The 25,000-nt window shown below is 44.9% G+C and overlaps 1 protein-coding gene across 1 annotated transcript in view; it reads right to left on the reverse strand.

Annotated features, from left to right (window-relative positions):
* The window catches only part of arhgef28a (Rho guanine nucleotide exchange factor (GEF) 28a), a gene marked incomplete at its 3' end in the record, with an annotated part of 121,132 nt that overhangs the window by 1,210 nt on the left and 94,922 nt on the right, over positions 1 to 25,000 (reverse strand). The window contains exons 12-18 of the mRNA XM_084324183.1: positions 23,478 to 23,679; positions 22,364 to 22,488; positions 16,850 to 16,962; positions 15,941 to 15,983; positions 11,971 to 12,072; positions 9,715 to 9,838; positions 4,534 to 4,719 (exon numbers count right to left, since the gene is read on the reverse strand). Coding sequence (XP_084180309.1) covers positions 4,534 to 4,719; positions 9,715 to 9,838; positions 11,971 to 12,072; positions 15,941 to 15,983; positions 16,850 to 16,962; positions 22,364 to 22,488; positions 23,478 to 23,679 — 895 coding nt within the window. The remainder of the gene's footprint in view (positions 1 to 4,533; positions 4,720 to 9,714; positions 9,839 to 11,970; positions 12,073 to 15,940; positions 15,984 to 16,849; positions 16,963 to 22,363; positions 22,489 to 23,477; positions 23,680 to 25,000) is intronic.

The following is a 25,000-nucleotide window of genomic DNA, read 5'->3' on the forward strand; positions in this document are numbered from 1 at the left end:
GTATCCATCTTCTCGTCCGACTCATGGAGATGAAGGGTAAGCACTTTTCCCCATAATGTCAGCGGGTTCCCTTTAATCCTTTCACTACCACACACTACAGAAGGTTAACCCTTTACTACTATCACACTACAGAAGGTTAGTTTCAAGTTTCTTTAATAGTTGTCATACAGAAGTACAGAATACTTTTGTACAAAATGCTTCTTACTGTTGCGCTCCAGAGACTGTGCATGACAAGATAAGTATGAAATAAAAACATAGTAAAAATAGTAAAAATTAGAAGTAAAAAAAGAGGTCACAGTGTTCAGTTTAGACATATGTACAATGTTCGTAGACGTAGTTACCATACAATATACAATACTGTGCAGTGTACTAATATACAATACTATATAGTGCAAGGCATAAATGGACGAGGTGCAGTTTAGGTACAATTCACAGTAGGTGTACGAGTTGTAGTGCAAATCCTTTATCAATAAATATAAAGTGTAAGTGTGTTTGTGTGATCTAAAGTGTGGAGAGTGGGTGCTGCAGTGTGTTGTTTGTTTGAGTGAGTGTGTGCGTGTGGGTGTGTGTGCTGTGTGCATTTGATGGTTGTTGCATAGTGATTATTGTTCGTTTAGCGATTATCGTTCGTTTAGCAGCCTGATGGCCTGGGGATAGAAGCTCCTTCTGAGTCTTTCTGTGCTCGCCATAAGACTCCGGTATCGCTTGCCTGACGGCAGCAGTTCAAAGAGGCAGTTGTTCGGGTGGCTCGAGTCCTTAATAATTCTCTTAGCCTTCCCCTTGCACCGCTTGTTGTAAATGTTCTGGAGGGTGGGAAGCCCCCCTCTAATTGTGCGTTCGGCTGAACGTGTCACTCTTTGTAGTCTGCTACGGTCTTGTGCAGTGCTATTCCCAAACCAGGAGGTGATGTTGCCGGTCAGGATGCTCTCTATTGTACATGAGTAGAAGTTCCTAAGGATCTTCTGACTGACTTGGAACTTCCTTAGGCGCCTGAGGAAGTAGAGGCGTTGTCGTGCCTTCTTCACAACACTGTCAATGTGTGTGGTCCATGTCAAGTCCTCGGATATGTGGGCTCCGAGGTACTTGAAACTGTTCACTCTCTCAACTGGTGCCCCGTCGATGCTGAGGGGGCTGTAGTCCTTGACCCCCGACCTCCTGAAGTCCACAATCATCTCTTTTGTTTTGCTGACGTTCAGGGAGAGGCAGTTCTCCTGACACCACTGTGACAGGTTCTATACCTCTTCCAGGTAGGCCCTTTCGTCGTTGGCAGAGATCAGGCCCACCACTACTGTGTCATCAGCAAATTTGATGATGGTGTTGTTGTTCCGCTGTGCTACGCAGTCATGTGTGTACAGGGAGTAGAGGAGGGGGCTCAGAACACAGCCCTGGGGGGCCCCTATGTTGAGCGTGATGGATGAGGAGGTGCAGTTGCCGGCTCTTACCACCTGGGGTCTGCCCGTCAGGAAGTCCAGGACCCACTGGCACAGGTCATAGTTCAAGCCCAGGTCCCTGAGCTTGGCTATGAGTTTGGAGGGGACTATGGTATTGAATGCTGAGCTGTAGTCGATGAACAGCATTCTCACATAGTTCCCCTTCCTCTTGTCCAGATGTGATGCTGCTGTGTGCAGCACATGGGCTATGGCGTCCTCCGTGGACCTGTTGGGGCGATATGCAAATTGCAGAGGGTCCAGGTTGATGGGGAGGGAGGAACAGATGTAGCCCTTCACTAGCTTCTCAAAGCACTTCATGGCTATGGAGGTGAGGGCTACAGGGCGGTAGTCGTTGAGGCAAGCGGGCGTAGATTTTTTGGGTACAGGGATGATGGTGGACTTCTTCAGACAGGTGGGGATGACGGCCTGTTCCAAGGACAGGTTGAAGATGTCAGTGAATACCGGGGCCAGTTGGTCGGCACAGGCTTTTAGGACGCGGCCGGGGATGCCGTCCGGACCTGCTGCCTTCCTGATATCCACTTTTTTAAAGATCCGTCTCACCTCATGCTCTGTTACCCTGAACACTGAGTCTCCATCAGCAGACCCCCCCCCCCCCATTGCCGTGGTTTGTAGGCTGGTGTTGTTATTCACAGCCTCAAACCTCGCATAGAAGGAGTTGAGATCATTTGCTAAGGAGATGTCACTGTTCAGTTTGAGGGGGGTTCCTTTGTAGTCTGTCATTGTTCTGAGGCCCTGCCACATGCCTCTAGAGTCAGCCTGTTCAAACTGAAGTTCAACTTTATCCCTGTAACGCCGTTTTGCCTCTATTACTGCTCTCCTGACGTTGTATCTTGCCATCTTGTGTTCTTCCATGTTGCCTGTCACCAGCCCGGTGTTGTATGCTGATGTGCGCACTTTCAGAGCCTCACGGACGGATTTGTCTACCCAGGGCTTTTGATTTGGGTAGATATTAATTTTGGTGGTGGGGATTATTACTTCTACCTGAGTACAGACATAGTCAATCACCGTTTCGGTGTATTCGTTAATATTGGCTGTGTTATCACGGAATACACTCCATTCTGTGCTTCCCAGCACTGCTTGGAGTGACTCCACTGACGTCACGGCCCAACGCTTAACCTCTCGCGAGACCACCGGCGTTCGCTTGAGACTCTGTTTGTACTTAGGCAAGAGAAAAATTGCGGCGTGATCGCTTTTACCGAATGGACTAAGAGCCTGTGACTTGTACCCATTCTTAAATTGCGAGTATACATGGTCTAATATGTTCTCGCCTCTGGTGGGACAGGTCACATGCTGATAGAAATTCGGCAGCACCTTTTTAAGACGCGCGCTGTTGAAATCCCCCAAGACCAAAATGGCCGCGTCAACGTTAGCTGCCTGGAGTTTGTTTACCTCGTCGTGAAGTTTTGAAAGTGCGACCTCAGTGTTCGCGTGTGGTGGAATGTACACTCCGATGAGGATGATGGACGTTAGCTCTCTTGGGAGGAAGAAGGGTCGACATTTTATCGTGATAAACTCCAGGTCTGGGGAGCAGTGGTTAGACATTTCCTTTGTGTTGCCTACATCGCACCACTCCTTGTTTATCATGAAGGCAATGCCGCCTCCTTTCTTCTTTAATGACTCTTCTGCCGTCCGGTCTTTGCGGAGAACGAAGAAATGGTCTGCCGGTTCTATTGCGTGGTTCGGGACATCTGGACTCAGCCAAGTTTCTGTGAAACAGAGGACGTTACAATCCCGAATGTCCCTCTGGAATTGGATCCTTGCTCTTATGTCGTCCAATTTGTTTCCTATCGATTGCACATTGGCCAACAATATGCTGGGCAATGTGGTTCTGTGTCGTTTGGACCTCAGTCTGTTCCGGACCCCGGCTCTCTTTCCTCGTCTTCGCGGCGGCTTCTTGGCGTCTTGGCCATGGCCGGCATAACAAAGGATCTCGGCGGGCCATTTCTGCTGTTCAGCGATCCGATCCAGAGAGCAATCCAAACGGTAAGTTTTTCTTAATCCAATGTCAATGATTGACTGACGGTCATACACATATAATGCACCAACAGTTGGTGCAAATAAAACTCCTAATACTATAAAAATTAACAAAATAAAGCACAGTCTCGTCGGAGCGATCAGAAAGGCAGCCATCAGAGCGGCGCCAGTGTAGTGTAGGTTAACCCTTTACTATCACACTACAGAAGGTTAACCTTTCACTACCACACTAGAGACGGTTAACCCTTTACTATCACACTGCAGAAGGTTAAAAGGAGAAAGTGCATCTGAAAACGATCTACTGTGTGGTGTGTCGTGTGTGTGGGTCCACTTACTGGAGCAGTGCAGGAGGTCCGTGTGTCGTGTGTGGTGTGTGGGTCCACTTACTGGAGCAGTGCAGGAGGTCCGTGTGTCGTGTGTGTGTGGGTCCACTTACTGGAGCAGTGCAGGAGGTCCTTGTGTCGTGTGGTGTGTGTGGGTCCACTTACTGGAGCAGTGCAGGAGGTCCTTGTGTCGTGTGGTGTGTGGGTCCACTTACTGGAGCAGTGCAGGAGGTCCGTGTGTCGTGTGTGTGTGGGTCCACTTACTGGAGCAGTGCAGGAGGTCCTTGTGTCGTGTGGTGTGTGTGGGTCCACTTACTGGAGCAGTGCAGGAGGTCCTTGTGTCGTGTGTGTGTGGGTCCACTTACTGGAGCAGTGCAGGAGGTCCTTGTGTCGTGTGGTGTGTGTGGGTCCACTTACTGGAGCAGTGCAGGAGGTCCTTGTGTCGTGTGGTGTGGGTCCACTTACTGGAGCAGTGCAGGAGGTCCGTGTGTCGTGTGTGTGTGTGGGTCCACTTACTGGAGCAGTGCAGGAGGTCCGTGTGTCGTGTGTGTGTGTGGGTCCACTTACTGGAGCAGTGCAGGAGGTCCGTGTGTCGTGTGTGTGTGTGGGTTAGGGTCCACTTACTGGAGCAGTGCAGGAGGTCCGTGTGTCGTGTGTGTGTGTGGGTCCACTTACTGGAGCAGTGCAGGAGGTCCGTGTGTCGTGTGTGTGTGTGGGTTAGGGTCCACTTACTGGAGCAGTGCAGGAGGTCCGTGTGTCGTGTGTGTGTGTGTGGGGCCACTTACTGGAGCAGTGCAGGAGGTCCGTGTGTCGTGTGGTGTGTGGGTCCACTTACTGGAGCAGTGCAGGAGGTCCTTGCCCGACGCCGGCTTGTCACAGACCAGACAGATGGTGGGGCCCAGGCAGGAGCCCGTGGCGAAGCGGTGCCCGTTGGGCGGCCTGTCCTTGGCCTCTCTGTCCTTCCCTTTCCCCTTAGAGAACCAGGCCAGAGACATCGTGGTGAGCAAAGACGGCACGCCACGACAAAGACAAGACAAAACCCTACCGGTTACCCCGAACACGCGGTACACGATCAACCGAACATGAGAGCGGAAGCCAGCCTCGTCAAAGAAAGATCCATATTTCAGAAGCTCTTTCTCTCCATCCTCTATTTTCAGGATAATCGCCTCTCTCTCTCTCTCTCTCTCTCTCTCTCTCTCTCTCTCTCTCTCTCTCTCTCTCTCTCTCAGATTTAGGTTCAATTGAGGAGGAATCCCCCGCCTTTTTCCAGACCATACGAAAGTCCAGACACAGAGGGAAGTGTGGAGCGTAGCAAACAGATCCAGATCCAGGGGGTAGGGGGGGGTTAGGGGGGGGGGGGGGGGTTCCAATCAGCGAGCTGAGTGATCCGCAGGGGACTCGAGGGTCTCTGTGCGTTCGTGGTCCGTCGCGTCAACCTTGAGTTATTTCCGAAAAACATTTCCTGCTTGTTTTTCCCCTCCCGGAAGGCTGACACACACACACACACACACACACACACACACACACACACACACACACACACACACACACACACACACACACACACACACACACACACACACACACACACACACACAGACACACACACAAACACACACACACACACACACAGACATACACACACACACACACACACACACAGACACACACACACACAGGAGACAAATAAAAGCAAAACACATGAAGTCATGGTCACAGCAAACACACACACACACACACACACACGCACAGACACACACACACACACACACACACACACACACACACACACACACACACACACACACACACACACACACACACACACACACACACACACACACACACACACACACACACACACACACACACACACACACACATCACATCACACAGGAGACAGATAAAAGCGAAACACAGAGCGGCTGGTTGTTTTAAGCGGAATGTTCCCCCCACCGACCACACGCTGTGATTGGACGAGAGGCATTCCGTGACGCTGTGATTGGACGAGAGGCGTTCCGTGACGGGTTGAGATGTACATTCCAGGCTTCTGTTTTGACGGTGCATCTTGTATTGTGTTGTTCTGTTGTATCTGTATTGTTATGTGCGTAGTAGGGTTTGCGGGACTATTACTGCGTAGTGCGTGTGTAAACTGTGCACCTTGTGTTGTGTTTTTATTAGTATTGTGTGTACAGTACTTTTGTACTTTGTATGGTGCAATACTTTGGTCAAACCTCGGTTGTTTTTAAACGTGCTGTATAAATATATCGGACCTTGGCCTTTATATAACCACAACATAGAGACTGGTACCTTAAATGCGCTGTAAGTGGTTTTATTTTTGTTGCCTGTGGTGCTTTTTTCCTATTGCTAGGTTTTTAGTGAGTTTTTCCTTACCTTCGTATGGGGTATATGTCTGGGAGTGTTGCATTCATTTATTTGACATTGGATTTCATGGTGTTTTTTTTGTTTTGTTCTTGATTTATTGTGATGTTTCTTCTTGACTTGTTTAAAGAAGACGTGTCCGGCCCATGGGGCCATTAACGTGTGTGTTGTCGGGCCTTATAAATAAATGGGTCTCCCAGTCCCTCCACTCTGCAGTAAACACAAGATACATGTTCTGGTATCCCTTCCCACTTTATCCAATCAGGAGAGAGAACTCCACACTGCAAAAATGTCCTGACAAAAAGAAGAAATAAAAACAAATATGTGCTTGAAAACAAGTTAAATAGGGAGCTCCAGTAGCTCACCACGTACCGCGAGCGCTATTTCGGCGCCGTGGACAACCGTGCTCGTCACGGATCTGGGGTTTAGCGAGTTCGAATCCCGGACTGCAGCCGTGCCTTTCCCAGAGTGTCTTCCCCCCCATCTGAACCCTTTCAGCCTGTTTCTGTCGGTCATCCTTGACCAGAATAAATGTGATAAACACATAAAAGAGCCAGGGGAATGGCCAAAGTTTAAAAAAAAGAAAACAAGTTAAATAATCTGCCAGCAAATCTGGCTTGGCACGGCTTCTTGAAATAAGTTTAAAATGTCTAGGGTTTCTCTCTCCTGATTGGATAAAGTGGGAACGGGATACCAGGAAATGTATGTTGTGTTTCCTGCAGAGTGGAGGGACTGGGAGACCCCCCTAATGAGACACACACACACACACACACACACACACACACACACACACACACACACACACACACACAGACAGACACACACACAGAGACAGACAGACACACACACACAGACACACACACACAGACAGACAGACAGACAGACAGACAGACACACACACACACACACACACACACACACACACACACACACACACACACACACACACACACACACACACACACACACACACACAGACAGACACACACAGAGACAGACACACACACACACACACACACACACACACACATACACACAGACAGACACACACACAGAAACACACACACACACACACACACACACACACACAGACAAACACACAGACACACACACACACACACACACACACACACACAGACACACAGGCTGCTTTCCCGTGTCTCTGGCATTATCAACGACCCCTCTGGTCACCCAGCCGCAGGCCTCTTTGCCCCCCTCCCCTCGGGCAGACGTTACCGCTCTATCACATGCTCTACCTCTCGGTTTACAAAGAGCTTTTTCCCCAGTGCTGTGCGGAGCCTGAATGACTCCAAAGGCTAGTTTTAGTTTTTTATCCTATTTTTTCTGTGTTTTTATTAGTGTTATTAGTCAGGTTTGTGGAAGTGCTGTTTTAACTATGATATGCACTTTTAGGGGATGTTCGATATCAATTTTAGCATTTGTCCTTTTATACTGTTTGTGTTTTTACATATTTTTCCTGTACTGTTTACACAGTGTTTTGCTCATGTACCTGTATTCCAATGTGGATTCGTCCATACATGGCAATACAAATCTTTGACTTTGACGCACACACAGACACACACACACAGACACACACACACAGACACACACACACACACACACACACACACACACACACACACACACACACACACACACACACGCACACACACACCCCACCACCATGGCTATTGTTTATGTGTTCAGTAACTGACCTGACCTCAAGCCCCACCCTCTTCCCTTTGTTTGTTTGTTTGTTTGTTTGTTTATTAACACAGTTAAACAGAAGTAAAAACAATACATAATAAGTTCATAATAAGTTCAATCCTCCATAATCCTCCATTCACAACCTTGAAGCAACAGTTGTGATTGGAGGATCAAGAAAAGAGCCCGGGGCTTGGGATAGGTCAAGGAGCCGGAATGAACTGTCATAATAACAACACTGGATAGAAGTCAGAGAGGAAGCGAGCAGGGAGGTTGCTTAGCAACGGAGAGCACTATTTCTGATCCCGGTGGAGGATCAAATAGAATCTAAAATAGATTTAGCTCGTTGTTTTATTGGAGCCCCGTTATCTGCCCCCGGCATGGCCGCTAGTCCTCCTGGGCTCCTCCTCACAGAGAAACACTACGACGGCCTGAAACAGGATGTGAGTTATACAATTTAAATGATGGAAATAGCATAAAGGATTTTTTTATTTAATAAAAAATAAATTGGGGTCTTCGTTTTATTTTGTCATTGTTTTTATTATTGAGTTTTTTTTTCTTGTTTTCTTCCTCTCTCTTTTTGTCACCTTCCCTTCTTCCTTTTCCCCCCTTTTTCTTTTCTCTTTCTTCCTCTTCTTTTTCCTTTCCAACTCCTGCTCATGCTATGTTACCTGATGTGTACCAAAAAAATTGTTCTAGTGGCCATCGGCCACTGGGAAATTTTCTTTTTAAGAAAAAAAGGAAATAGCATAAAGGAATTCCAAAATGAATATTCATCAACATCGAAGACATAACAGAATGAATTCAATATCCAGTTAACAACAGCCACGGAGCAGCAGAACCAACACAGAGCAGCAGAACCAACACAGAACCACAGAGCACTGAACGACAGGCGTTCTACTGGTAAGTGTAGTTCTTTTTTAATGACAAATTAAAAACCTTATAACTAACTTTATTTCAACCTAAAATGCTTAAACAATAACGTTAGTGATAGAAGGGAACTCATTTTGTGCAAAAAATGGAAAGCTTGCCAATGTTCATGAATTATTACAGTAGCCGATAATACATTTCCCCAATGATAAATCCCTATACAGGTGGACCGCGCGGGAAACTAAAGTGACGTCAGACTACACCTCCCTATAGACGCGTACAGGCAGGGCCGGACCTAGCACATGTGGCGCCCTATAGGCAAGCTTTATTTATTAAAATGTATTAAAAAAAATTATGTTTGGCCCTTATGTTAGATAATTTTTTTTCATGTAAAAATATTGGTTGCAGATATAGAGGGGACGCAACAACTGTGTTCAGCAAAAAGAATGAATGAATGAATGAAAAGTTTATTTTTGAACATGTAATTCTCCATTTCCTCCAAACAAATCACGGTATCTTGTTCCGTCAAACCAAACAATCATAACAACAAATTAAAAAACATAAAAAAAACATAAAAAAAAAGAAAAAGGAATTATAAACAAAAGGTCAAGAGCAATGTCCAAAAAAGGAGTAGAGGGAAGCTACGCTTATTGATCCCTACCCCCTTACATTTATATTTGTTCTTCCATTAATTTGACTAGATATAACATAATTTAATATATTACAATATAGAATATACTTTTACTTATATAAAAAAAAAAAAAAAAAAAAACTTGATTCACTTGACAGCAGTGAATATAGTACAGCACTACATAACACAATATAGCATAACTTTGTTTATCCTCATTACTCATTTCTGTATTTCTCTAATGTGTAAAAAGAAATAAAAAAGAAAATCATTTATCAATTATTTAGCTGGGTGCAGTTTTTGGCGTCCCCCTCTGGGTGGCGCTCTAGGCCCCTATAGGAAGCTCCGCCCCTGCGTACGTGAAAATATCGCCGGTGTTTACCTTGCTCTTGTTGCGCGTGCTGGACATCCTGCTCTTCAGGAAGCTAAAGGTGCGAATCACTTTGTATTTGTCCGACTCCACTTTGGACGGGATGTTGTACTTGTCCCAGTCCTCCTCCTCGATCCTGCGGGGGGCAGAGTTTCACAGAAACACACCCGTCAAGGGACTGAAACACGCGTCTATACGGCTATTGTGTTTCTTATCCGTATTCCAGACACACACTGGCATGTTTGCGGATGAGAGGTTATATTCTCCACGGAGGTTATTCTGCCGCTTGGGAAGGAAGGAAGAGCGAGTGCATGGGGAGATTAGTTGAGGTAGTTGTGTACATCGCTACGTGACATTCACAGGGTTCGCACAAGGTCCTTGAAAGTGCTTAAAGTGCTTGATTTTCGACCAAAAAAAGTCAAGGCCTGGAATTCCTTGAAAACAGCCCTTTTTTTTACAAGGTGCTTAAAAAGTCATTGAAATTCAAATCAATCATTCACATTGAAAGTTTTGTTCATCCTTGATAATTTTTTTCTAAATCAAGAATAATAATAAAAAAAAATTATAATCTAAAGTGTAACTAATTGGCCATAAATATTGGATCAGATAAAAAAATAAATAAAAAAAAACTGCATTTAAAAGTGAATTGTATCCTTTTAAATGCCCTTTTTAAATGAAAAAATTGTGCTTGGAAAAATACTTCAATATTTCATTTTACAATGTCTGTGGGAACCCTGCATTCAACCGTATGAAAATCACTTGGCGGTGGCTTGATAGTGGGTTAGTTTACAAACTTTACAGTGACTGTAAGAGAAGCACAGATGGCACATGCAACACTCTGCTTATGATATCATCAGACATATTGACCGAGACTGAGCTGCTTGTCGGCTGCGACCTGCGACAGTTAAATCATCATTATTAGTCGTGCAAAGCCTGGAGTTACACTTGCACACGTGCACACTGGGACTGAAGCACTCCTGGAGTCACACTCACACACGTGCACACTGGGACTGAAGCACTCCTGGAGTTACACTCACACACGTGCACACTGGGACTGAAGCACTCCTGGAGTCACACTCACACACGTGCACACTGTGACTGAAGCACTCCTGGAGTTACACTCACACACGTGCACACTGTGACTGAAGCACTCCTGGAGTTACACTCACACACGTGCACACTGTGACTGACGCACTCCTGGAGATTTGACAAACAAGGGTGCAACGTAGGTGGTGACTGTGGGGTTTAGAGAGGGCAAACAGAAGGGGCTCACGAGCTAGACCCATATATCTGTCTCTAGAACATAATTAGCCTGGATCCTCTGTTCCAAAATATCTAGAATAACAGGGTATCTGCGGGGTTCAATTTAAGGCCACATCCACACGGAGACCGATCTTTTTCGTTTTCATTTCAAAAAAGGGTTTTCCGTAAACACAAAATCGTCTCAAGAAATAATATGTGCGTCCAAATGAAACCACTGGAAATGCTGTAACGCTGCCACAAACTACACTAAAAACAGAGAAGAAGAATGGAGCATGCGCAAAACCCGTGCGATGAACAAACACACGAAGAAGAAGAATGTGCTCGTTGGTAGCGTGGCGTGGTCTGGTTAGTGGCGCGTGCCGTGCTCGTTGGTAGCGTGGCGTGGTCTGGTTAGTGGCGCGTGCTGTGCTCGTTGGTAGTGGGGCGTGGTCTGGTTAGTGGCGCGTGCCGTGCTCGTTGGTAGTGGGGCGTGGTCTGGTTAGTGGCGCGTGCCGTGCTCGTTGGTAGCGTGGCGTGGTCTGGTTAGTGGCGCGTGCCGTGCTCGTTGGTAGCGGGGCGTGGTCTGGTTAGTGGCGCGTGCTGTGCTCGTTGGTAGTGGGGCGTGGTCTGGTTAGTGGCGCGTGCCGTGCTCGTTGGTAGTGGGGCGTGGTCTGGTTAGTGGCGCGTGCCGTGCTCGTTGGTAGTGGGGCGTGGTCTGGTTAGTGGCGTGTGCCGTGCTCGTTGGTAGCGTGGCGTGGTCTGGTTAGTGGCGTGTGCCGTGCTCGTTGGTAGCGTGGCGTGGTCTGGTTAGTGGCGCGTGCCGTGCTCGTTGGTAGCGTGGCGTGGTCTGGTTAGTGGCGCGTGCCGTGCTCGTTGGTAGCGGGGCGTGGTCTGGTTAGTGGCGCGTGCCGTGCTCGTTGGTAGTGGGGCGTGGTCTGGTTAGTGGCGCGTGCCGTGCTCGTTGGTAGCGTGGCATTCAGAGGTTTTACGAGGAGACTAGAGCTGATGACCAGGGCAGACCCGTACTCTTTGAGGAACTCGGACAGGGTGAGGTGCTGGAGGGACTCTGCCAAGTCAGAACTGTCCTCGTCGTCAGCCGACTGGGCGCGCTTACGGAACCTCCGCTCCCTGGTGGCACATTGATTGATTGATTGATTGATTGATTGATTGATTGATTGATTGATTGATTGATTGATTGATTGATTGAAATCTTTATTAACAGATTGCAGAATGGGTACAATACAGTACGGCTCAATACACACAATTGTTAAGGGGATGCAGACCAGAGAAAGACTTTCGTCTTGTTTACATCAGCGTCCCCCATTTTCAATTCATAATGACACACACACACACACACACACACACACACACACACACACACACACACACACACACACACACACACACACACACACACACACACACACACACACTACAGACCACCGCAACACTTCCGGTATTCTCAGCTCATGGGAGAGAGAGCGCGGGGGGGGGGGGGATACATTTAATGAATGTGGATGAGAGCCTCGACATTAAGTGGTTGTAGCTACGGCTGTGGGGGTGCTGGAGACATGATCCAATAGACTCTTTTTTTTATACGCCCGAGTCTCCTGAACACGGAGAGACCGACCCCAAGTCGATCGGCACTTTCTCGGACCGAGCTATAGAGTTTTGGGAGTATGTGCGGGAAAAGCGACGATAGCTCGGCAGAGAAAGTGCCAATCGACTTGCGGTCAGTCTCTCCGTGTTCAGGAGACTCGGGCGTATAAATAAGTCTATTGGATCATGTCTCCAGCACCCCCACAGCCGTAGCTACAACCACTTAATGTCGAGGCTCTCATCCACATTCATTCATTTTCTCCCCCATGAGCTACATGTAACGCAGAAGTGCAGGTTCACTCCACCACCAGCAGGGGGAGCTACCGCGCTGTGCCAAGTCTCCACTGGGGGAGAACACCTAGACTAGAGAGATGAATGAAGTCAGAGGGACAATGAGGTTGGCATGGTTCCTCTGGAAGCATCCCAGACAGGGCCGGAGTGAAACAGGAAGTGGAGAGGACGTCTTTTCTCCTTCGGCGTCCCTCGTCTCTCTGGAGACAATGGCAGAGGAGGACGTATTAAATAATCCTCTCCTGCGCTGAGAAGATGTAGGGGGGGTAACCGGGGGAAACAAACAGTCATTTTAATTGGATAATCACTGCTGCTATCCACCGTTATTTCCAGGTGGTGAATGAGGCACACAAAGAGAAGCTTAATTATCCAGATATCTATACATCACTACGCCGGTTAAGGCTGTTTCCCCGAAGCCTGTTTTTGGGATTCGAACTTTGTCAGGGTTTTTCTAACGGACGTTCGAACCTTCGTTTTTTATTTATAAAAAAATGTATAATAAAAATAATTCAAAACAAAATATTATAATTTTTGTTCATAAATATCCTCAAAATAAATCCCCAATTTGAATAAAGTGATTAATCTGATTAAATGAGTATTTAAAAAAAATATTAAAATATCAACTTTCTTTAATGAATATAACTCATCAGTTTTTAATACTATAATATTAGTGTAGCCTAATCTTTATCTGCAACTGTGAAGAAAACCCCCATTGGTTTAAACCGAATGAATAGACACATAAAAAAAATATATTAAAAAACATATTATATTATATAAAAAAAAAATTACAAATTTGAAATTCGAATGTTGATTTAGAATTCTAATGTCAACGTAACAAACGAAGGTCCGAACGTTCGAACGTTTGGGCTCAGCCCTAACGCCGGTGGGTGTAGTCACAACAACCACACCACCACGCCGGGTGAGACCGCGCCCTAAAACCATCTCAGGAACAAAAGGGCCTCAACGGAAAAACAACCGCCGGGAACTTTACAGAGGACTCTTGTGGCCAAGCAAACCCGGGTAGCCATGGTTACCTATAAGCCGCTCCTAGACCCTGTGGAGCGCAGGGATCTGTCAGAAGTGTCAGGAGGGGAAGTTATTGTAACTGAAGGAACACAGAGAGACACGTCGATACGAGTTAACATCGGGAGGATAGTGTTATACAGTAGGAACGAGATTAGATTAAAATGTATTGTCGTCACACGGCACACAAGTTACCGGACGACGAAAAGAGGTTTGGCATCCAAGCAGAGTGCAAACGTAACAGTAAAGTGCAACAGTATTTTACAATGTACAGGTGATTAAACTGGGTTATAGAATATATACATTTGTTGTACTACTGACTGTAGTGCTAATCAGACGTATGTACACAGAGTTGTAATATTAATATTAATATGTACAGTTATAAAGACACTATGGTAGTAAGTCACACTGGTGCATTTATATAACCGATTATTACCAGATGACCACTCTACCTCCTGAGCCACTGTCACACCACGTGATATGTTATGATGTAAGTATTATGTCTGTACTAGTCCTTTGTCATGTTTACTTGTAATGTTATATGTTATGATGTAAGTGTTATGTCTGTGTGTGTGTACTAGCCCTTTGTCATGTTTACTTGTAATGTTATTATGTTATGATGTAAGTATTATGTCTGTACTAGTCCTTTGTCATGTTTACTTGTAATGTTATATGTTATGATGTAAGTATTATGTCTGTACTAGTCCTTTGTCATGTTTACTTGTAATGTTATATGTTATGATGTAAGTATTATGTCTGTACTAGTCCTTTGTCATGTTTACTTGTAATGTTATTATGTTATGATGTAAGTATTATGTCTGTACTAGCCCTTTGTCATGTTTACTTGTAATGTTATATGTTATGATGTAAGTATTATGTCTGTACTAGTCCTTTGTCATGTTTACTTGTAATGTTATATGTTATGATGTAAGTATTATGTCTGTGTGTCTGTACTAGTCCTTTGTCATGTTTACTTGTAATGTTATTATGTTATGATGTAAGTATTATGTCTGTACTAGTCCTTTGTCATGTTTACTTGTAATGTTATTATGTTATGATGTAAGTATTATGTCTGTACTAGTCCTTTGTCATGTTTACTTGTAATGTTATATGTTATGATGTAAGTATTATGTCTGTACTAGTCCTTTGTCATGTTTATTTGTAATGTTATATGTTATGATATAAGTATTATGTCTGTACTAGTCCTTTGTCATGTTTATTTGTAATGTTATATGTTATGATATAAGTATTTTGTTCCACGGGTCACAATGTATGTTGTCTGTGGACCCCAGGAAGAATAGATACTGCAATGCTGTAGCTACTGGTCGATCCTAATAAACTAAACTAAACTAAACTAAACTAGGATTACAGTGTAGGGCAGTTGTCCAGAAATGTCAATTCCCCTGATTCAGAGATCATACAGCAAACGGCACAAGGGACACATTTGTAAAGTTAACAGACGGCAGGGGTCTCAAAAGTACCCAGAAATTATACTTAAGTGAAAGTATGAGTATCTGGCTAAAAACACACTTGAGTAAAAGTAAAAAAGTTTCTACTTTTAAATGTACTTAAGTGCTAAATTTTTTTATTCCAAGGGCAATGAAATGTTCCGTTTCGTCCTCTTCATCACTCGTACTATCGTTTGTGGCCGTCTTCTGTAGCTGGTCACTCTGACTGTCTATTCTTCTGATAGCAGGTGTTTAATCAAAGATCCCCGCTTTCTAGTCTTGCACAAGGACCAATCAGCATGGGTATGGGGCGGGTTAATTTCCCATTGATGGGGATTTGATTGGCTGTTTTTAAATAAAGCGCGGCCAATAACGTTAACGTTAGTTCGGCCAGAGAAACAAATACTAATTAAAATAGTTGGACCTGCGAGATTTGTACTTTGTAGGTGTGCATTTTAAATGTAAGGAGTAAAAATGTATGTTTTTTTTCTCTGAAATGTAATTGAGTAAAAGTACAAGTATATAAACCTAATAGTACTCGAGTAAAGTACAAATCCCCCAAAAACAGTACTCAAGTATTGTAACAAAGTACAATTACTCAATTATTTACACCCCTGACAGTTGGACATAAGTACCTTTTCTCCTGGGCTGGCTCTGGTAGACTGGAGGCCCTCTGTTCTGTGAGCATTGAGACAAAAGAGAAGCTATTAAACAGTGACTCAACACACAGCAACACAATCCAGCGCTGATAAGACTCTGTGTGTCGCCCGCTGCGTACAGGATACAGTATATGTACAGTATATCCACTTTCAGATGAGGTCAGGAGGGCGAACGGATAACATCCAGTAGGATCAACTGGGAGAAACACAGCTAACAATACAGCCGTGTTACAGTTTATCATTTAATTCACACAATTTACAAAAGTGGTGTGATAATTATTACACGTCGCAGACGGGTTTAGTTTACATTTGTGATAAGCTGTTCAGCCTAGCTTCATATGAAAGGAGATATGCACACAAAAAACACAATTGATATGGAAATCGCGAAGGATTATATTTCCGTGCATGAACAGAACACATGAAATTATGTATGATTTATGTATGATTCATGTACAGTATGGCGGCCTTGGCGCAGGTTTAAAGCACAGGCAGCCCTGTACTCCCCGCAGCTCGACAAAACAATCGCACCATCACCCTTTCATTCAGAATCAATGGCCAATGGAGACCTCACACACACACACACACACACACACACACACACACACACACACACACACACACACACACACACACACACACACACACACACACACACACACACACACACACACACACACACACACACACAGCATATACAATCACACTCAACACATACAAAACACATACAAGCACACACACACACACACACAGAGACAAACACAAGCACAAACACGTGCCTGCTGTGCTCGGCCAAAGCGGTGGGGGGGGGGGGGGGGGGGCGTGATGGGCGGACGGGGGGGGGGGGGGGGTGCTGAGGGTGCAGAGTGTAGACAGTACAGTACTTACTAGCAGAGTGGATCAGAGACAGAGATTTAGAGAGAGAGAGACTCTGAAGGAGAGACCGGCTGTGGCTGAGGGTGTGGAACACGCCATCTACAGGCAGAGTGGACACATGACAGCTAAAGAGGACCATTCCCACGTACAGTCAACTCCTGATGATGTTCTGATTAGGGATGTTCGATATTGGCTTTTTTTACCGATATCTTTTCCGAAAGGGTTGGCAAGTAGTGTGGCAGTGAAAGGGTTAACCTTCTGTAGTGTGATAGTAAAGGGTTAACCTTCTGTAGTGTGGTAGTGAAAGGGTTAACCTTCTGTAATGTGGTAGTGAAAGGGTTAACCTTCTGTAGTGTGTTAGTGAAAGGGTTAACCTTCTGTAGTGTGGTAGTGAAAGGTTAACCTTCTGTAGTGTGATAGTAAAGGGTTAACCTTATGTAGTGTGGTAGTGAAAGGGTTAACCTTCTGTAGTGTGGTAGTGAAAGGGTTAACCTTCTGTAGTGTGGCAGTGAAAGGGTTAACCTTCTGTAGTGTGGCAGTGAAAGGGTTAACCTTCTGTAGTGTGGTAGTGAAAGGTTAACCTTATGTAGTGTGGTAGTGAAAGTGTTAACCTTCTGTAGTGTGGTAGTGAAAGGTTAACCTTCTGTAGTGTGGTAGTGAAAGGTTAACCTTCTGTAGTGTGGTAGTGAAAGGTTAACCTTCTGTAGTGTGGTAGTGAAAGTGTTAACCTTCTGTAGTGTGGTAGTGAAAGGTTAACCTTCTGTAGTGTGGTAGTGAAAGGTTAACCGTCTGTAGTGTGGCAGTGAAAGGGTTAACCTTATGTAGTGTGGTAGTGAAAGGGTTAACCTTCTGTAGTGTGGTAGTGAAAGGGGTAACCGTCTGTAGTGTGGCAGTGAAAGGTTAACCTTCTGTAGTGTGGTTAGTGAAAGGGTTAACCTTCTGTAGTGTGGTAGTGAAAGGGTTAACCTTCTGTAGTGTGGCAGTGAAAGGTTAACCTTCTGTAGTGTGGCAGTGAAAGGTTAACCTTATGTAGTGTGGTAGTGAAAGGGTTAACCTTCTGTAGTGTGGTAGTGAAAGGTTAACCTTATGTAGTGTGGTAGTGAAAGTGTTAACCTTCTGTAGTGTGGTAGTGAAAGGTTAACCTTCTGTAGTGTGGTAGTGAAAGGTTAACCTTCTGTAGTGTGGTAGTGAAAGGTTAACCTTCTGTAGTGTGGTAGTGAAAGTGTTAACCTTCTGTAGTGTGGTAGTGAAAGGTTAACCTTCTGTAGTGTGGTAGTGAAAGGTTAACCGTCTGTAGTGTGGCAGTGAAAGGGTTAACCTTATGTAGTGTGGTAGTGAAAGGGTTAACCTTCTGTAGTGTGGTAGTGAAAGGGGTAACCGTCTGTAGTGTGGCAGTGAAAGGTTAACCTTCTGTAGTGTGGTTAGTGAAAGGGTTAACCTTCTGTAGTGTGGTAGTGAAAGGGTTAACCTTCTGTAGTGTGGCAGTGAAAGGTTAACCTTCTGTAGTGTGGCAGTGAAAGGTTAACCTTATGTAGTGTGGTAGTGAAAGGGTTAACCTTCTGTAGTGTGGTAGTGAAAGGTTAACCTTCTGTAGTGTGGTAGTGAAAGGGTTAACCTTCTGTAGTGTGGTAGTGAAAGGTTAACCTTATGTAGTGTGGTAGTGAAAGGGTTAACCTTCTATAGTGTGGCAGTGAAAGGGTTAACCTTCTGTAGTGTGGCAGTGAAAGGGTTAACCTTCTGTAGTGTGGCAGTGAAAGGGTTAACCTTCTGTAATGTGGTAGTGAAAGGGTTAACCTTCTGTAGTGTGGTAGTGAAAGGGTTAACCTTCTGTAGTGTGGTAGTGAAAGGTTAACCTTCTGTAGTGTGATAGTAAAGGGTTAACCTTCTGTAGTGTGGTAGTGAAAGGGTTAACCTTCTGTAGTGTGGTAGTGAAAGGGTTAACCTTCTGTAGTGTGGTAGTGAAAGGGTTAACCTTCTGTAGTGTGGCAGTGAAAGGGTTAACCTTCTGTAGTGTGATAGTAAAGGGTTAACCTTCTGTAGTGTGGTAGTGAAAGTGTTAACCTTCTGTAGTGTGGTAGTGAAAGGTTAACCTTATGTAGTGTGGTAGTGAAAGTGTTAACCTTCTGTAGTGTGGTAGTGAAAGGTTAACCTTCTGTAGTGTGGTAGTGAAAGGTTAACCTTCTGTAGTGTGGTAGTGAAAGGTTAACCTTCTGTAGTGTGGTAGTGAAAGGTTAACCTTCTGTAGTGTGGTAGTGAAAGGTTAACCTTCTGTAGTGTGGTAGTGAAAGTGTTAACCTTCTGTAGTGTGGTAGTGAAAGGTTAACCTTCTGTAGTGTGGTAGTGAAAGGTTAACCGTCTGTAGTGTGGCAGTGAAAGGGTTAACCGTCTGTAGTGTGGCAGTGAAAGGGTTAACCTTATGTAGTGTGGCAGTGAAAGGTTAACCTTCTGTAGTGTGGTTAGTGAAAGGGTTAACCTTCTGTAGTGTGGTAGTGAAAGGGTTAACCTTCTGTAGTGTGGTAGTGAAAGGGTTAACCTTCTGTAGTGTGGCAGTGAAAGGTTAACCTTCTGTAGTGTGGTTAGTGAAAGGGTTAACCTTCTGTAGTGTGGTAGTGAAAGGGTTAACCTTCTGTAGTGTGGTAGTGAAAGGTTAACCTTCTGTAGTGTGGCAGTGAAAGGTTAACCTTCTGTAGTGTGGCAGTGAAAGGGTTAACCTTCTGTAGTGTGGCAGTGAAAGGGTTAACCTTCTGTAGTGTGGCAGTGAAAGGGTTAACCTTCTGTAGTGGGGCAGTGAAAGGGTTAACCTTCTGCAGTGGGGTAGTGAAAGGGTTAACCTTCTGTAGTGTGGCAGTGAAAGGGTTAACCTTCTGTAGTGTGGCAGTGAAAGGGTTAACCTTCTGTAGTGTGGCAGTGAAAGGGTTAACCTTCTGTAGTGTGGCAGTGAAAGGGTTAACCTTCTGTAGTGTGATAGTAAAGGGTTAACCTTCTGTAGTGTGGTAGTGAAAGTGTTAACCTTCTGTAGTGTGGTAGTGAAAGGTTAACCTTATGTAGTGTGGTAGTGAAAGTGTTAACCTTCTGTAGTGTGGTAGTGAAAGGTTAACCTTCTGTAGTGTGGTAGTGAAAGGTTAACCTTCTGTAGTGTGGTAGTGAAAGGTTAACCTTCTGTAGTGTGGTAGTGAAAGTGTTAACCTTCTGTAGTGTGGTAGTGAAAGGTTAACCTTCTGTAGTGTGGTAGTGAAAGGTTAACCGTCTGTAGTGTGGCAGTGAAAGGGTTAACCTTATGTAGTGTGGTAGTGAAAGGGTTAACCTTCTGTAGTGTGGTAGTGAAAGGGGTAACCGTCTGTAGTGTGGCAGTGAAAGGTTAACCTTCTGTAGTGTGGTTAGTGAAAGGGTTAACCTTCTGTAGTGTGGTAGTGAAAGGGTTAACCTTCTGTAGTGTGGCAGTGAAAGGTTAACCTTCTGTAGTGTGGCAGTGAAAGGTTAACCTTATGTAGTGTGGTAGTGAAAGGGTTAACCTTCTGTAGTGTGGTAGTGAAAGGTTAACCTTCTGTAGTGTGGTAGTGAAAGGGTTAACCGTCTGTAGTGTGGTAGTGAAAGGTTAACCTTATGTAGTGTGGTAGTGAAAGGGTTAACCTTCTGTAGTGTGGTAGTGAAAGGGTTAACCGTCTGTAGTGTGATAGTAAAGGGTTAACCTTCTGTAGTGTGGTAGTGAAAGTGTTAACCTTCTGTAGTGTGGTAGTGAAAGGTTAACCTTATGTAGTGTGGTAGTGAAAGTGTTAACCTTCTGTAGTGTGGTAGTGAAAGGTTAACCTTCTGTAGTGTGGTAGTGAAAGGTTAACCTTCTGTAGTGTGGTAGTGAAAGGTTAACCTTCTGTAGTGTGGTAGTGAAAGTGTTAACCTTCTGTAGTGTGGTAGTGAAAGGTTAACCTTCTGTAGTGTGGTAGTGAAAGGTTAACCGTCTGTAGTGTGGCAGTGAAAGGGTTAACCTTATGTAGTGTGGTAGTGAAAGGGTTAACCTTCTGTAGTGTGGTAGTGAAAGGGGTAAACCTTCTGTAGTGTGGTAGTGAAAGGGTTAACCTTCTATAGTGTGGCAGTGAAAGGGTTAACCTTCTGTAGTGTGGCAGTGAAAGGGTTAACCTTCTGTAGTGTGGCAGTGAAAGGGTTAACCTTCTGTAATGTGGTAGTGAAAGGGTTAACCTTCTGTAGTGTGGTAGTGAAAGGGTTAACCTTCTGTAGTGTGGTAGTGAAAGGTTAACCTTCTGTAGTGTGATAGTAAAGGGTTAACCTTCTGTAGTGTGGTAGTGAAAGGGTTAACCTTCTGTAGTGTGGTAGTGAAAGGGTTAACCTTCTGTAGTGTGGCAGTGAAAGGGTTAACCTTCTGTAGTGTGGCAGTGAAAGGGTTAACCTTCTGTAGTGTGATAGTAAAGGGTTAACCTTCTGTAGTGTGGTAGTGAAAGTGTTAACCTTCTGTAGTGTGGTAGTGAAAGGTTAACATTATGTAGTGTGGTAGTGAAAGTGTTAACCTTCTGTAGTGTGGTAGTGAAAGGTTAACCTTCTGTAGTGTGGTAGTGAAAGGTTAACCTTCTGTAGTGTGGTAGTGAAAGGTTAACCTTCTGTAGTGTGGTAGTGAAAGGTTAACCTTCTGTAGTGTGGTAGTGAAAGGTTAACCTTCTGTAGTGTGGTAGTGAAAGGTTAACCTTCTGTAGTGTGGTAGTGAAAGTGTTAACCTTCTGTAGTGTGGTAGTGAAAGGTTAACCTTCTGTAGTGTGGTAGTGAAAGGTTAACCGTCTGTAGTGTGGCAGTGAAAGGGTTAACCGTCTGTAGTGTGGCAGTGAAAGGGTTAACCTTATGTAGTGTGGCAGTGAAAGGTTAACCTTCTGTAGTGTGGTTAGTGAAAGGGTTAACCTTCTGTAGTGTGGTAGTGAAAGGGTTAACCTTCTGTAGTGTGGTAGTGAAAGGGTTAACCTTCTGTAGTGTGGCAGTGAAAGGTTAACCTTCTGTAGTGTGGTTAGTGAAAGGGTTAACCTTCTGTAGTGTGGTAGTGAAAGGGTTAACCTTCTGTAGTGTGGCAGTGAAAGGTTAACCTTCTGTAGTGTGGCAGTGAAAGGGTTAACCTTCTGTAGTGTGGCAGTGAAAGGGTTAACCTTCTGTAGTGTGGCAGTGAAAGGGTTAACCTTCTGTAGTGGGGCAGTGAAAGGGTTAACCTTCTGCAGTGGGGTAGTGAAAGGGTTAACCTTCTGTAGTGTGGCAGTGAAAGGGTTAACCTTCTGTAGTGTGGCAGTGAAAGGGTTAACCTTCTGTAGTGTGGCAGTGAAAGGGTTAACCTTCTGTAGTGTGGCAGTGAAAGGGTTAACCGTCTGTAGTGTGGCAGTGAAAGGGTTAACCTTCTGTAGTGTGGCAGTGAAAGCCTTAAGGGGCCAAACAAACTGGGGACAACGAAATGGAAGTTAGTTCTCGGAAGCAATTCTGGTTACAGTGGAAGATCTAATCCCCCTCGCCCCCCCCCCCCCCCCACCCCCCCAGAGTCACGGACCTGGGCTGAGGTCCGACGTGGCGCTGGAGGAGGAGGAGGAGGGGTCCCGGGTGAAGCGAGGGGGGCGCAGACTGATCTTGGGAGAAGAGTAGGAGTAGGAGCGCAGGCGGATCCCCAGGTCCTGGAAACAAAACAAACAAAACATGGATTAGATTAGATGAGATGCAAATGTGTTGTCATCAGTACAACTAAAAGATCCAACCAGAGTGCAAATGTAACAGTAAAGTGATATAGTAATATTCATTCAATAAAAATTATTTTGATATGAGTGGGCGTGCTACCCTGTAGCAAGATGGCCGCCATGTGGCAACGTCGGTGAGTCGTTATCTAGTCTTTATATATATATTAAGGCTGTCAAAGTTAACGCGGTATTAACGCGTTATCGCCCGATTCTATTAACGCCACTATTTTTTTTAACTCACGATTAACTTATAAGATTTATTTGTATTTTTTATTTTTTATTTTTTTACTAGACTTCACTCAGGTGTATTATTGATGTTCTCATTGATACTATGTTTGTTTCTGAAGTGTGTGTGTGTGTGTGTGTGTGTGTGTGTGTGTGTGTGTGTGTGTGTGTGTGTGTGTGTGTGTGTGTGTGTGTGTGTGTGTGTGTGTGTGTATGCGTGTGTGTGTGAGATAGAGAGAGAGAGAGAGAGGGGGGTGAGAGAGATGAGGAAGGGGCAAGAGAGAAAGAGAGCTGGGAGTGTGTGTGAGAGAGAGGGGGGGGGGGGGTGAGTCCTCAGCCCTTGTGTGGGTGAATGTAACAAGTTCCTAACGTTTTCTTTCCCCTATTATTTCATGCACACTTTATTCATTGTTTTAAATTATTATTTTCTTTTAAGTTATTTTGTGCATCGCTCTGTTTTGAATTTGATGCAAATTTGCAATGCATGAGGCTCATCCTTTTGTGTTAAATGGCTGCATAAAGCAAGCATTTGTTGACTCGCATGTTGATAAGAGTATTAAAACTTGGAACTTGAAAAAGATCCGTTTAAGGTAGATACAAAAAATAAAAAATAAATGCGATTAATTTTTGCGATTAAATATTTTAATCGATTGACAGCACTGGTGGAAACACACCCCCTCCGTCTGCCCGCCCCCCTGACTTACCCTCGAGGGGGCGGGGTCACACGCCGAGGAGGCGGAGTGTGTGCGGGCGCAGCTGAGGTCGGGGGAGGGGCTGAAGGTGTCCCTCTCGTCTCCGCTACGGCGCGCCTCGCCGGACGGGAGGAGGAGGCGCGAGAGAGGCGACATCACCTCGGGGCTCTGCTCCTCCGCCTCACTGTCCACCTCCAGAGCCACCAGGCTGGGACTGCAGAGAAGAAGAAGAAGAAGAAGAAGAAGAAGAAGAAGAAGAAGAAGAAGAAGAAGAAGAAGAAGAAGAAGAAGAAGAAGAAGAAGAAGAAGAAGAAGAAGAAGAAGAAGAAGAAGAAGAAGAAGAAGAAGAAGAAGAAGAAGAAGAAGAAGAAGAAGAAGAAGAAGAAGAAGAAGAAGAAGAAGAAGAAGAAGAAGAAGAAGAAGAAGAAGAAGAAGAAGAAGAAGAAGAAGAAGAAGAAGAAGAAGAAGAAGAAGAAGAAGAAGAAGAAGGAAGAAGAAGATTACTTTATTGTCAATGTATACATGAAGCGATTGAAATTTGTCGTTTCACATATCCCTCCTAGTTACACACAGTCCTCATATCCCTCCTAGTTACACACAGTCCTCATATCCCTCCTAGTGACACACAGTCCTCAGATCCCTCCTAGTTACACACAGTCATCATATCCCTCCTAGTTACACACAGTCCTCATATCCCTCCTAGTTACACACAGTCCTCATATCCCTCCTAGTTACACACAGTCCTCATATCTCTCCTAGTTACACACAGTCCTCATATCCCTCCTAGTTACACACAGTCCTCATATCCCTCCTAGTTACACACAGTCCTCATATCTCTCCTAGTTACACACAGTCCTCATATCCATCCTAGTTACACACAGTCCTCATGTCCCTCCTAGTTACACACAGTCCTCATATCCCTCCTAGTTACACACAGTCCTCATATCTCTCCTAGTTACACACAGTCCTCATATCTCTCCTAGTTACACACAGTCCTCATATCCCTCCTAGTTACACACAGTCCTCATATCCCTCCTAGTTACACACAGTCCTCATATCCTTCCTAGTTACACACAGTCCTCATATCCCTCCTAGCTACACACAGTCCTCATATCCCTCCTAGTTACACACAGCCCTCATATCCCTCCTAGTTACACACAGTCCTCATACCCCTCCTAGTTACACACAGTCCTCATATCCCTCCTAGTTACACACAGTCCTCATATCCTTCCTGGTTACACACAGTCCTCATATCCCTCCTAGTTACACACAGTCCTCATATCCCTCCTAGTTACACACAGTCCTCATATCCCTCCTAGTTACACACAGTCCTCATATCCCTCCTAGTTACACACAGTCCTCATATCCCTCCTAGTTACACACAGTCCTCATATCCCTCCTAGTTACACACAGTCCTCATATCCCTCCTAGTGACACACTGTCCTCATATCCCTCCTAGTTACACACAGTCCTCATATCCCTCCTAGTTACACACAGTCCTCATATCCCTCCTAGTTACACACAGTCCTCATATC

This window comes from Notolepis coatsorum, assembly GCF_963971535.1.
Source record: "Notolepis coatsorum genome assembly, chromosome: 11".
NCBI classification, from domain to species: Eukaryota; Metazoa; Chordata; class Actinopteri; order Aulopiformes; family Paralepididae; genus Notolepis; species Notolepis coatsorum.